The 10,854-nt window shown below is 40.1% G+C and overlaps 2 protein-coding genes across 7 annotated transcripts; one reads left to right on the top strand and one right to left on the bottom strand.

Annotated features, from left to right (window-relative positions):
* The first annotated feature begins 2,207 nt into the window (after positions 1–2,207).
* LOC131301895 (uncharacterized) lies at positions 2,208–3,739 on the top strand. Its single transcript, XM_058328405.1, has one exon. The coding sequence runs from the start codon at positions 2,313–2,315 to the stop codon at positions 3,399–3,401; it is 1,089 nt and encodes a 362-aa protein (XP_058184388.1). The 5' UTR covers positions 2,208–2,312; the 3' UTR covers positions 3,402–3,739.
* A 209-nt stretch (positions 3,740–3,948) lies between these two features.
* LOC131301894 (protein WVD2-like 7) lies at positions 3,949–10,621 on the bottom strand. Of its 6 annotated transcripts, none has more exons than XM_058328402.1 (10): positions 10,274–10,596; positions 10,093–10,175; positions 6,752–7,423; positions 6,280–6,504; positions 6,066–6,109; positions 5,701–5,793; positions 5,513–5,609; positions 4,941–5,048; positions 4,428–4,670; positions 3,949–4,339 (listed from the first exon to the last, which is right to left on the bottom strand). In XM_058328402.1, the coding sequence occupies exons 2-10, from the start codon at positions 10,138–10,140 to the stop codon at positions 4,280–4,282; spliced, it is 1,590 nt and encodes a 529-aa protein (XP_058184385.1). In that variant the 5' UTR covers positions 10,141–10,175; positions 10,274–10,596; the 3' UTR covers positions 3,949–4,279. The 6 variants fall into 6 exon arrangements, with proteins under 6 accessions (XP_058184385.1, XP_058184384.1, XP_058184387.1 ...); XM_058328401.1 differs by having other exon boundaries at positions 3,949–4,334; XM_058328404.1 differs by adding an exon at positions 7,971–8,020 and having other exon boundaries at positions 3,949–4,670; positions 5,701–5,790; positions 10,274–10,288.
* Between the last annotated feature and the right edge of the window lie 233 nt (positions 10,622–10,854).

Raw genomic sequence — 10,854 nt, 5'->3', positions numbered from 1 at the left:
AGTAAAGACTCAGACATTGAGCTGCTTTTAAGCAGCTTACCTAGATCTGCCCAATAAGAACATTCTAGGCCTTTGAGCTACTTGTGAACAGCTTGAGACCTTTTCCCTGCCAACTGAAGGCTATAGGTGACGTTTTCTTTCAGAAGTAGGCCCATCTATTACTTGGGCCTGAACTTGAGGAGCATCATAGGCCTCTTCTTTTTGTAAGCCATGCGAGCCCAAGTTTAGAAAGAAAACTTGGGCTCTAACTGATTTAGGCCCATTTAGAAGGCCTTATTATTTCTAAGAACTGGCCTAGGCCTGGATAAAACACTCAGATCTAGTGGGTCAACCCAAGTCTTTGGCCAATCTTGGGCTTGGGCTTGTGATAACGAAATCTTAGGCATAATTTGGCCCAGGCCTTTGAAAACTCAACTCGATCAGTGGCGTTCAGATCGGCCCGATTTCGTGGATGACCGATCATGAGGCTTTTTAGCGCTTGAGACCTTCATTCAAGACCTTCTTCTAACCACAAATTGATTTGCTGAATTTTAGCCAAAAATGGGTGTAAACACCGGCATATCGGTTCGCTTCCCTGAAGATGTGCATCACTTCACTCCCAAGGCTCTGGAGCGTTGACCTGCAACCAGTGATAACATTGCAAAGAACATGGTTACCAAGGTTATCATGTTGGAGGAGCTTTGTGAGAACCAGAGAATCGGTCTCCACAAAATTCCTCTGAGGTTTCTACCCAAAGCTATTTTCAGGCCGTCACGAAGCGCCCAACATTCAACCATAGGTACTAGAATTTGCCGAGGAAAGATTTCTTTGAAAGCCTACGATCTATTGGCCTTTGTCATCATGAATCAAACCCCCCGTCTTACCCGTCTGGGCTTCTAATTTGAAAGCCCCGCGGGCAGACCTACGTTGGGGCACATGCCCCCAAGCCTTTTTTAAAATAATAATAATAATATAAATATAAATATAAATATAAATATAAAAAGTTTCATACACTAGTGCAAACCATCAACATGCATGGTGTTGTGATCACTACAAGTTGTGAAAAGTTTCAGGCGATTGGGTTCCCCTATTTTTCCTTTTCATTTTTGTTCTACCTCTTTTTGTTTTCCTCTCAATTCACAATATTATGAATATCAAATTACTAAATTATTATATCCTTTAATTTACTTACTCTTAATTTTGGCATTAATCTTATAGTTGCAATCGCGACAGTCGAAACTGTATTTTTATTCATGAAGATTGTGAAAAATCGGTTGTAGAATAGAATAAGTGATCAATATTCAATAATAAAATGATAATTTAGTGGTATACATACAGATTAATATATTTCAAGATTTTAAATAATAGGTGCCTCAAGTATATAGAATTTCTGGGTCTGCCACTGCCCAACGGAAGACAACATCCAACCCACTAAAGTCTAAACTAGACCTCAATCAGTCTAACGTTGTTGTTCTTACCCAAAAATATTTCTCACTCGATGGCCTTCTAAGGTTATGAGAAAGCAATAAGTGCTCTTCTATAAAGTCACATATTTTATTTTTAAAGAGGCCAAGCATTTCAAATATTGGGGCCACTAGAGGTTATGTCCGGTCGTTACTTTTAGTGCCAGGAATCAGGGAATTAGTCGAAGTACGCGCAAGTTGGCGTAAACATCCGGTTACTAAACAAAAAAGAAATTGATTTAGACAATTCTTTGATTAATGCAAACACTCATTTTTTTGTCTTTTAGCAGGTGAATTTATGAAACAGTCCCTGAAATTTGTAAAAAATGTATGCAACCTTGTAAATTCATTTACTAAAAGACGAAAAAAAAGTGTTTGCATCAATAGTGTTTGATTTCTTAAAAAACACTTTGATTTCTAAAAAAACACTTGGGTCTTGGAGGACAAGATAGGTACAAAGTTTTGTCAAACAAGGAAATATTTTATAATAATTCAAACACAAAAACTTACACAATCTTTCACATACATGTGAGGCTTACATATAATAATGTTTATGAAGCCCACATGTATATGTGAGAGGTTGTGTTTGGCGTTCTGTTTAGGTTATTATGTGAGTATCATTTTTTAATATTTTATCCATCAAAATTATTTCCTCTGAGAAACTAATAATTAAAAATAAATAAAAACAAAGGTCTGACTTTTCTCATTCTCCTCAGGAAATTGTTTTTATAGTAACAAAAATCTTTTCCTCCAAGGATTTAGACCACTACAGAAATTAAAAAAGAGAGAGCATAAAATAGTTAACCACAACAAACACCTTCTACCCAGATCCAGTTCTCCAACCGGACGCACAAATCGAAATCAACGATCATGTCTCTCAAGACAACAATCATCTTCATCGCGATCACCTTCTTCTGCTTCGCCCTAATTCCCCCAACTTCCTCCTCCAAACCGCCCCACCTCATCACCATCCGCGGCTACCCCAACCTCTACCCCGAATCCCTCTCCTACGACCCCTCCGCCCAGCACTTCGTCCTCGGCTCCCTCCGCCGCCCCACCCTCCTCTCCATCTCCGACGCCTCCGTTACCGCCACCCTTCTCCCTCCTGGCGACCACCCCTCCCTCCCCGACAACTCCTCCTTTGTCGGCGTCCTCGTCGACCACCACACCCGCCGCCTACTCGCCGTCCTCCGCTCCCCCTCCCTCAACGCCCTCGCCGCCTTCGACCTCCGCTCCCCCCCTCTCCTCCCCCTCCTCTTCCTAACCCCCCTCCCCTCCTCCTCCCCCAACGACGTCGCCGTCGACTTCTCCGGCAACGCCTACGTCACCGACTCCGCCAACAACCGCATCTGGAAAATCACCCCATCCGGCGCCGCCTCCGTCTTCTCCACATCCCCCGCCTTCACCTCCCACCCCGTCGAGCCCAACAAAATCTACACCTCCTGCGGCCTAAACGGCATCGTTTACAACGGCAAGGGATACCTCCTCGTGGTCCAGTCAAACACGGGGAAGATGTTCAAAGTCAACGAACAAGACGGAACCGCACGAACCGTATTGCTAAACAAGAACCTAACGGCGGCGGACGGGATGGCCGTCAGGAGCGACGGAGTCGTCATCGTGGTGTCCCACACGACGGCGTACTTCATCAAGAGCGACAGCAGTTGGGCGGACGGGGCGGTGTTTGACGAAACAGCCCTCGACGCGGAGGGGTTCGCGAGCGGGGTGGCGGTGGGTGGCGGGGACAGGGTGTACGTGTTGTACGGGCACGTGGACGAGGGCATGATGGGGAATGATGGGGGGAGGGAGGAGTTTAGGATCGTGGAGGTGGAGTCGGAGAAGGAGAAGGAGGAAGACGCTGTTTGGATATATGTGATGGTTGGTTTGGGTTTTGCTTATTTTTGCTTTTGGAGATTTCAGATGCGCCAGCTTGCCACCAACATGAACAAAAAGACTGCTTGATTACCCTTTTTCTGTTTTTTGTTTAACCAGTTTTTGCCCCATTTTTTTTTGGGGGTAGAAAGGCTTTTTCTGTAATTTCTTATTGTTCTTGTTGGATGTTTTTGTTAGAGGGTCCCTAGTCCGGACAGGGATGCTGCGAGCATCTCCCGGATGAGCGGTGCCGAGCGGCCGATCCGTCCTAATCCTATGAGCTTTCTACAACAGTAAACTTTAATTTAATTTTCTGTATTGTATCTGCCTCGCTTGTGACCTTATCTTACAGAGAAAGTCTCTAGCCATTGTTTCCTTTGTTGCTGGATTATAGTAGTATCAATCGAGCATGTTTAAAGGTTTCAGTCTTTTGTGAATTTTGGGACACATTTATAACCAACTAGAGGCCCGTCACGCGCAATGCGTCTGCAAATCAAACGTTGACAAAATTAGTCGGAAATATTGTGCATATTTTGTCAAACATTTCATTTGCACATGCGTTGCGCATGCCCTGACCTCTAATATGAATAATGTACTAGAAAGTAAATCCCCCATACACAGTTTGACCCACAGTGCATGCTAATATATCGGATTTCCTAATCTCGATCATTGATTATGAGCTGAAATTTCTAAAACATCCTTTGAAGGGCTATCAATTACAATGCTCCAAAAGCAAACATTATTCACTTCTTTCACTAAGGCGCGCTTAACACACTGCTAACACTTAAACGGTGGAAGTAAGAGTAAATAACAACTGATATACAAGAGACATGTGCATTTCTAACCCCTGTTTGAGGAGCAGAATGGATGGATTCGAATTGGCAACACACATGATTAGGAGGGAACACCGACAACTAAACGACTAGTTCCTGTAGCACTGCCAATGCCTACACTTTTCGTGTCCTTCCTCACCATCCCAGCATTGCTTCTATTAGCTTCATCTTTATGCTTCCCCTCAAATCTCTGTCCTGTCAAAACCTTGTTACTACTCCCTGGTACTCGATGTTTCGGCGAACTCACATCAATTTCGTCCAAGAGCATTTTTCTGCTAGTTACCTCACTAGTTTTTTCCTCTTGTCTATGAGTGCGGGAAGTTTCACTGGTTTCAGAGGACACTGATGCTAGACTGTAGTTGGTTGCCGCTGAAACTTGAGGTAAATCTCTTGTGTTGGCATTTCCAATGTTGGACGGGGATTGCTGATTTCCTGCTTTCCCAAAAGATGGAAATTTTCCAGCAGCCAGACACACTTGAGCTGACTTAATACCGAGTCTATTTGATTTCGTGTTACTTGATACAGCCTGAGAAAGAAATAGACGAAGCTACGAACATCAGATATCGCTTCTTCAGTTCCGGAAGGAAAATATTGGACAGCAAGGTTGACTCTCGGTTACAGGCACAAGCACAGAGAAGAAGGCACATCATTCTATCTCTAAGTTCTGATAGATACTCATATGGCTACAAACCTCATATAATGCAAATGAAAACTAATATCTACAGGAATTTTTATGTCTCTCCAGATATGATAATTGAGCCTTCAAAAAGTATGCATTACAGGCTTGTTTCTGTACCTTCTGTTTATGTGAATCACGCTGTACAGCTGCATGATAGAAAGAAGGCATGGGCGTTGCTCTGAAATTTAGGCTTTTCCGTAGCTCTTTAAGCTCAGCTTCCTTTTCCTGCAGATAGAGATTTCTTCACCAAAGCATCTTCATATTGTTATTACAGCAAACAGGTAATCTTATCTATTACCTATGATATGAACAGGAAACTGTTCGTATTGCTGTAATTTGTCCCAATATGGATAACAACTCAACACAGTTCAGTTGCTGGTATAGAAGCTAGTCTTAAAGTATTTAAAGAAAAATTTCCTAGCTGAGGCATCTAAGTAATTTGTAATTGATTCAGAATGAGTTTATTCAGAGGAATTTCAATGAATGTTATCCGGTCACACTTATGAAACGTGTTTACAAACTAATTTATTTGCATTGGATTTGATTTCTCAGCCTCCTTGCATGCATTTTTGGTCGTAACTTCACAAGATATGGTGATAACTGAGGAAGAAGAGTGAAAAAAGAAGCTACATAGGTATCTCTTCTGTTTTTCTTTCAATAAATGAAATAATATTAACGTGCTTCCTTGCCTCTTTCCGCCTTTCCGCTAGTTGATCTCTTTCCAGATTGTACACTGCAGAGCTCTGTTTCATGCCCGGTTTAGCTGAAATCTCAGTCTGCTTGGGCCTGCATAAAAGTAACTGCATGTTAGACCTCGAAATGTAGTCAGCCAAATCATCTACTTATTAAAGCATTTGATATGACGTTGCTCAAGAACCTGTTTGTTGGTTGCCGTGCTTTAGGAACAACCTTGTCGGACACAGAAGGCTTAGGCTCAACAATCTTTTTGCTATTCACTTCCTTTTCACTGCTAGTAGGGAAGCATCTTTCAGTTCCATACAAAGAAGATACAAAATTGCATTAGGCTGTGTCTGGATCTTGGGTTTTGGTAACGATTTGTGGAGGCACTCTGCAAGGAATTTGTGAACCTAATTTGCGCTCTTGTTTCCGGTTGCTTTTGTTTTCCCTCCACAAATCCCTCTGTGAATCCAAGATCCAAACACTGCCTTAGCATTAAACCGATGATATCTTCATTGAGAGGGTATTAAGCAAGGAGTCATGAATTTGGAAAGCAATAACTACCTTTTGTTAGAATGAACCACTTTTAGGTTTGAACTTTTGGAAACCTGTAAAAAATGGCAGCTAGTAACCACGTGCAGAGAAAATTCATAAATAGAATAACGGATAGAAATACCTCAAGACCATCAAGTAGGGCTTTCAGCCAATGTCAACCGACTCTAACCACTATTTCAATATTTCCAAAGGTCCATTTTTAAGATATTAAAGCAGTACTTGCCTCTCGTTTTGAAGTCTTGTGCACAGAACGTATGGTCGGGGCAGCCGTTTGTGGCGATTGCTTTTCTGATTTTGTAGTCTGAGAACTTTCTTTTTCTATTCTAGTAGGTTTCTTTGCATCGCCTTTACAAAGTTCACTTGAAACATTTCTCTGAACCCGAGTTACATTGCCAAGAGACGACTTTGATTTGGCCTTCACAGTTTTGCTTCCCAATTGTGACCCCGCCTACAGCCGGGACATTAAGCAGTGTAAGCCATAAGAAAAATGCAAGGGGTAAGATCAATTATGCTTCAGGATAAACAAACAGTGGATAACATAACTATTTCCAATACAACAACCAAAACCATAAAAGCATTTGTTCAATTTCTGGTATACCGAATTTTATTCTTGGAAATTTATGCATCAGCACAGCTGCTTTCAACATCAAATAAGTACAGAGAAAAATGTGCACATGCATGCTAAAAACACCAACCTTGAGGGAAGACTCTCGTTGGTGTTCTAAACTAGCACTATCATGCATCGTGGCAGTGTGATTATCAGTCGACAGATTTGTAGCTTTACATGACAATGACAAATCTACATTCACCGCTTCATCATGAAACTCCTCTCTTACTTCTCTTCCTGGTTCAGCGCCAATAAGAGGGAACCTCTCAGTTTCATTTTGATGTACTTCCTCAGGGTTGACATGTTCACAGCCACTTTGCACAGAACCACTGCCTTCATTGACATTAGCTTCAACCGCAGGTTCAATATGTGAAGTTCCCAAGTATTCTCTACCATATTCCATCACTGCCCTTTCTCCACCACAGTCTGAACCAACCGAACTCTTGTCAAATTGTATATGATGATTACCCTCATCATTGTGCTCAAGTTCCTCTCTGAAAACCATGTTCTCTGATTCGTCATTCTCACTTGTTTGGTAATCTATACCATTTTGGCATTCAGATGAACTTTGGCTTAGAAGGGCCTTCCTTCTGAAGTGAGCTTCAAAATAAGCCTTCTTCTCAGTAACTGAACCTGGTTTCGAATATTTCTCCACCTCTTCAAGGTACCGGTTGTGTGAGAAGGATGACCTCCTTTCCCAAGATAAGGACTCCGCTTCAAACTTTCCAAATGAGATTGATCCAGAGTGTAGAGAATCTGCCTGTGCATTGTTAGTTAAGAAGGCAATCAGATCACGCCCAAGACATTACTATAATTTTAAGAGCAGACAAGTTTAATACTTAATTTATTAGTCGTCCATAAGTGCACTGATGCAAATGCATGGAGAAAGTTAGCAAAAACAGTCCACTATTCATTTTACCGCTTGAGTCAGAGCCACAACTCATAATTGTCATTGTAGTTTACTAACAAGGAAAAAAAGTTTCAAAACTCCCACAATTTAAACAAACAATTTCTCACGCCATGCCTGTAGAAACAAAAGAAATTGCACATGGATAATGGTATCTAAATGACAAGCAATTGCCACAAACAAAATCCAGAAATGTAATGATCATTTATTTTCCTAACATGAAACGTTTATCTTGAACTCAACCCCTGACATATTTCCAAGTTCGCTGGTTGTACATTTGCCAGCCCAATTCAGTTTTGGGATATCAAAAGACGAGATAAAACAATTACAGGACATATCTATCCTGAATAGGCCGTCTAAAATATTACACAAGTAGCTCTTTTCTCGTTGGCGACATTACCTTTCCACACGGTAAGCAAACTATGTTGCACTTCAATATTCCAAAGACAACTACAAAACTATAGATAGATGTAAGCTATATGGAAATATGATTGCTAAAATACCAAACTAGTGAAAATGGAGAAAGGAATCCGTCTGATTTCCTCTTTTGCAAATTAATACTATTGCACATCCATACAAATAAGTGAACTAACTTGAATCACTTATGAGAAATTCTTTTAAGAACTATTAGCATAAGAAGCTCCTGAACAAAAAACTACTCAATTCACAATCAGTTAACTAACTCTTTCTCTGAACTCACTCGTAACCATCTCCAAAGCCTTGTTCTGCTTAACAGACCCCAGATCCATAACTGTAGTATGGAATAGAAGTACAGTACAAGGCATCACGATTAAAGGCGAACTCACTACTCGATCCGACTAACAGTCAACTACAATTCAATCTAACGCTTTTTTGCTTTTTTGTTTTTTGATAGGCAAAAGAAATTTATTAATCAAAGTAAATGAGTACAGATATACAATTCACTCTAAAGTTTGGCACTAGGAGTAGAAAATATCCTTATACCTCAAAAGATAATCCAATTCTATGATCAGAAATCTGTACCTCCCAGAATGATTATTAAGGCAGACTTCAAGAAGAGAGTAAATCGGGGTGATATTTTGTGTATTTTGCAACAGCTGAAGTTCAACTTGGAAGATAATTGCTTTTCGCAGAGCTTTTTATATGTTCCCCCAACGTTTATCCAGTATTGTTACAAAATTAACAAGAGGATATTTTGGAAGTACAGGAGGGTTAAGGCAAGGAATCCGCGGATGTAAATTCTATCAAGTTATGTAGATTGAGAATCAGCAGGACACTCTAGATGCAGGAGAAAGTTAAGTAATATTTTTCTCTTTTAAAGACTGCAACGATCACACATTGATTTGAAATGGCCTTCAAGATATGGATTTAGGCTAATGATCACCCTACCCTTGCAAAAAAAATCAACTCTATTGGACAGTGAAGGCTATACGAACAATCGTATTTTGCTTTACAAAATATGTGGTGAATATAAATTGAACTAAATTCTTCCACTTCAGACGATTTGTTCATATAGCTATAAATATCGATGCAGTTGATTTGTGGTACATAAATTCTTGGATCCAGGACCTACGAGATGGATGACTCATATCGCTTTTTGTGGCTTGGGATGAGACGAAAAAAGTGGAGTTTGGTGGAGTATGGAGGATAATGGCATGGAGCGGAGCTTAAATCCCACAAGCAGGGTCAGTAAAGTTTGTTTAAGAGCATCTTGAGCCAAACCTTCGAATGCAAAATTTTGCAAGGTTTTAGGTGCTCCAGTAGACTCTGCAAGTATGAAAGCACCCTTCAAACTTGTTTTCTCTCCCCTCAAATTTAGCATAAAAGTAGAATCCTTTAAATGTCAAACCATCCTATAAAATGTGATTTGGTATTCGAAGGGTACACAATTAGGATAACAAAACACTACAAATAAGAGCAAAATTTGAAGCATCTACGAGAGTAGACAAAAAAATTCTTACCAGTCAAGATTTAAAAAATCAGGTATCATTTCGATCCTAATTGGAAAGAGCATAGTTTGGTTTCAGAATAACTTTTTCCACGAGAGACAAACCAAACCAGGAATTTTTTTGTGTATATTCCACGTATTACCCGCTCGGCACATCCTAGCCGTCCAATACATTTTTAGAAGTCTCGGATTGAAACCTCTCTCTTCTCTCACCTCAACACTTTCTCTCTCCAAATCTGAACCGTCAAAAAATGCAATAGATTGCTCAGATGCACCGAGCAGCATCACATGGTACCCACTCAGTACTGAAAAATTAGTGAGTGACGGAAAATTTTTCAGCGCGGAGCGGGTACCACGTGGTGCCTGTTGTACATCCAAGCCGTCCATTAAGTGTTTGAACGGCTGAGATTTGAAAAGAGAAAAAGGAGAGAGAGAGTGTTGGGGTGAGGAGAGTGAGAGTTTCAATTTGTGCCGTCCAAAAGTGTATTGGACGGCTTGAATACGCCGAGCGGGTACCACGTAGGATATACCCGCTGGGCTGAAAAATCACTCGTAAAGATGAGTAAAATTTCGTGAAAAAAACCAGATGATATACCCGAAATTTAAGGGCAAAAGGTTCTTGGATCTCGCCAGACATAGCCATGCAACTCAAGCACTAATTCCACATTCTTCAATTATCTGCAACAAAATCAAACCCAACATTTTACTCCAATTATTTTGCAAATTGTAATTCCGGTCCATAATTCAAAAACGAAACAGACACCAAAATGACTTACGAAAACAAATCAAGGAGAAAACCTCCTAAGCCAGTCAGCACATTGGACAACTCCGTTATGTAAATCAACGATATATACATATATATATATATATATATATATATATATAGAGAGAGAGAGAGAGAGAGAGAGAGAGAGAGAGAGAGGGACACTGTTTCGAAGAAGATATAGGAAGTTAGATCTAATGCGAAGTTGAACGAGAATAGAAAGGTATCTGAAGCAAGCGTGAAGTAGTGGTGACTCCAAAACCAAAAATTGAGAGAGACAGAGACAGAGAGAGAGAGAGAGAGAGAGAGAGAGAGAGAGAATGTGTTCTTGTCTTTGCTTTGGATGAGAGAGATCATCAATGAAATGTTTTTGTGATGGAAGTTTAATATAAGTCGGATGGCTTTTTTTTTTCCTTATTTAAAAAAATTTACAATTTTAGTTTTTTGTCATTTTTTTTTGAATTATTACTCCGTTATAATAAGATAAATTTAAAAAGTAAAAATTATGATCGAAATATAAATTATATTGAATAAAGATAAAAAAATAGGTTATTAGCTTATTTTTTTCATTATTAAAAAATTTAAGTTTTGATT

The sequence above is a fragment of the Rhododendron vialii genome, chromosome 9a (assembly GCF_030253575.1).
Source record: "Rhododendron vialii isolate Sample 1 chromosome 9a, ASM3025357v1".
Taxonomy (NCBI): Eukaryota; Viridiplantae; Streptophyta; class Magnoliopsida; order Ericales; family Ericaceae; genus Rhododendron; species Rhododendron vialii.
Note: the sequence above shows the minus strand (reverse complement) of the source record. Positions and strands in the feature narration are given on the sequence as shown.

Excerpts from the sequence above, each read along its gene's own strand:
- LOC131301895 (XM_058328405.1), top strand. The coding sequence starts at position 2,313 with ATGTCTCTCAAGACAACAATCATCTTCATCGCGATCACCTTCTTCTGC.
- LOC131301894 (XM_058328399.1), bottom strand. The coding sequence starts at position 10,140 with ATGGCTATGTCTGGCGAGATCCAAGAACCTTTTGCCCTTAAATTTCGG. Across the intron at positions 6,505-6,751 it reads AACGAGAGTCTTCCCTCAAG|GCGGGGTCACAATTGGGAAG; the intron begins GTTGGTGTTTTT and ends TCCCGGCTGTAG. Across the intron at positions 5,794-6,065 it reads GTGGTTCATTCTAACAAAAG|CAGTGAAAAGGAAGTGAATA; the intron begins GTAGTTATTGCT and ends CTTCCCTACTAG.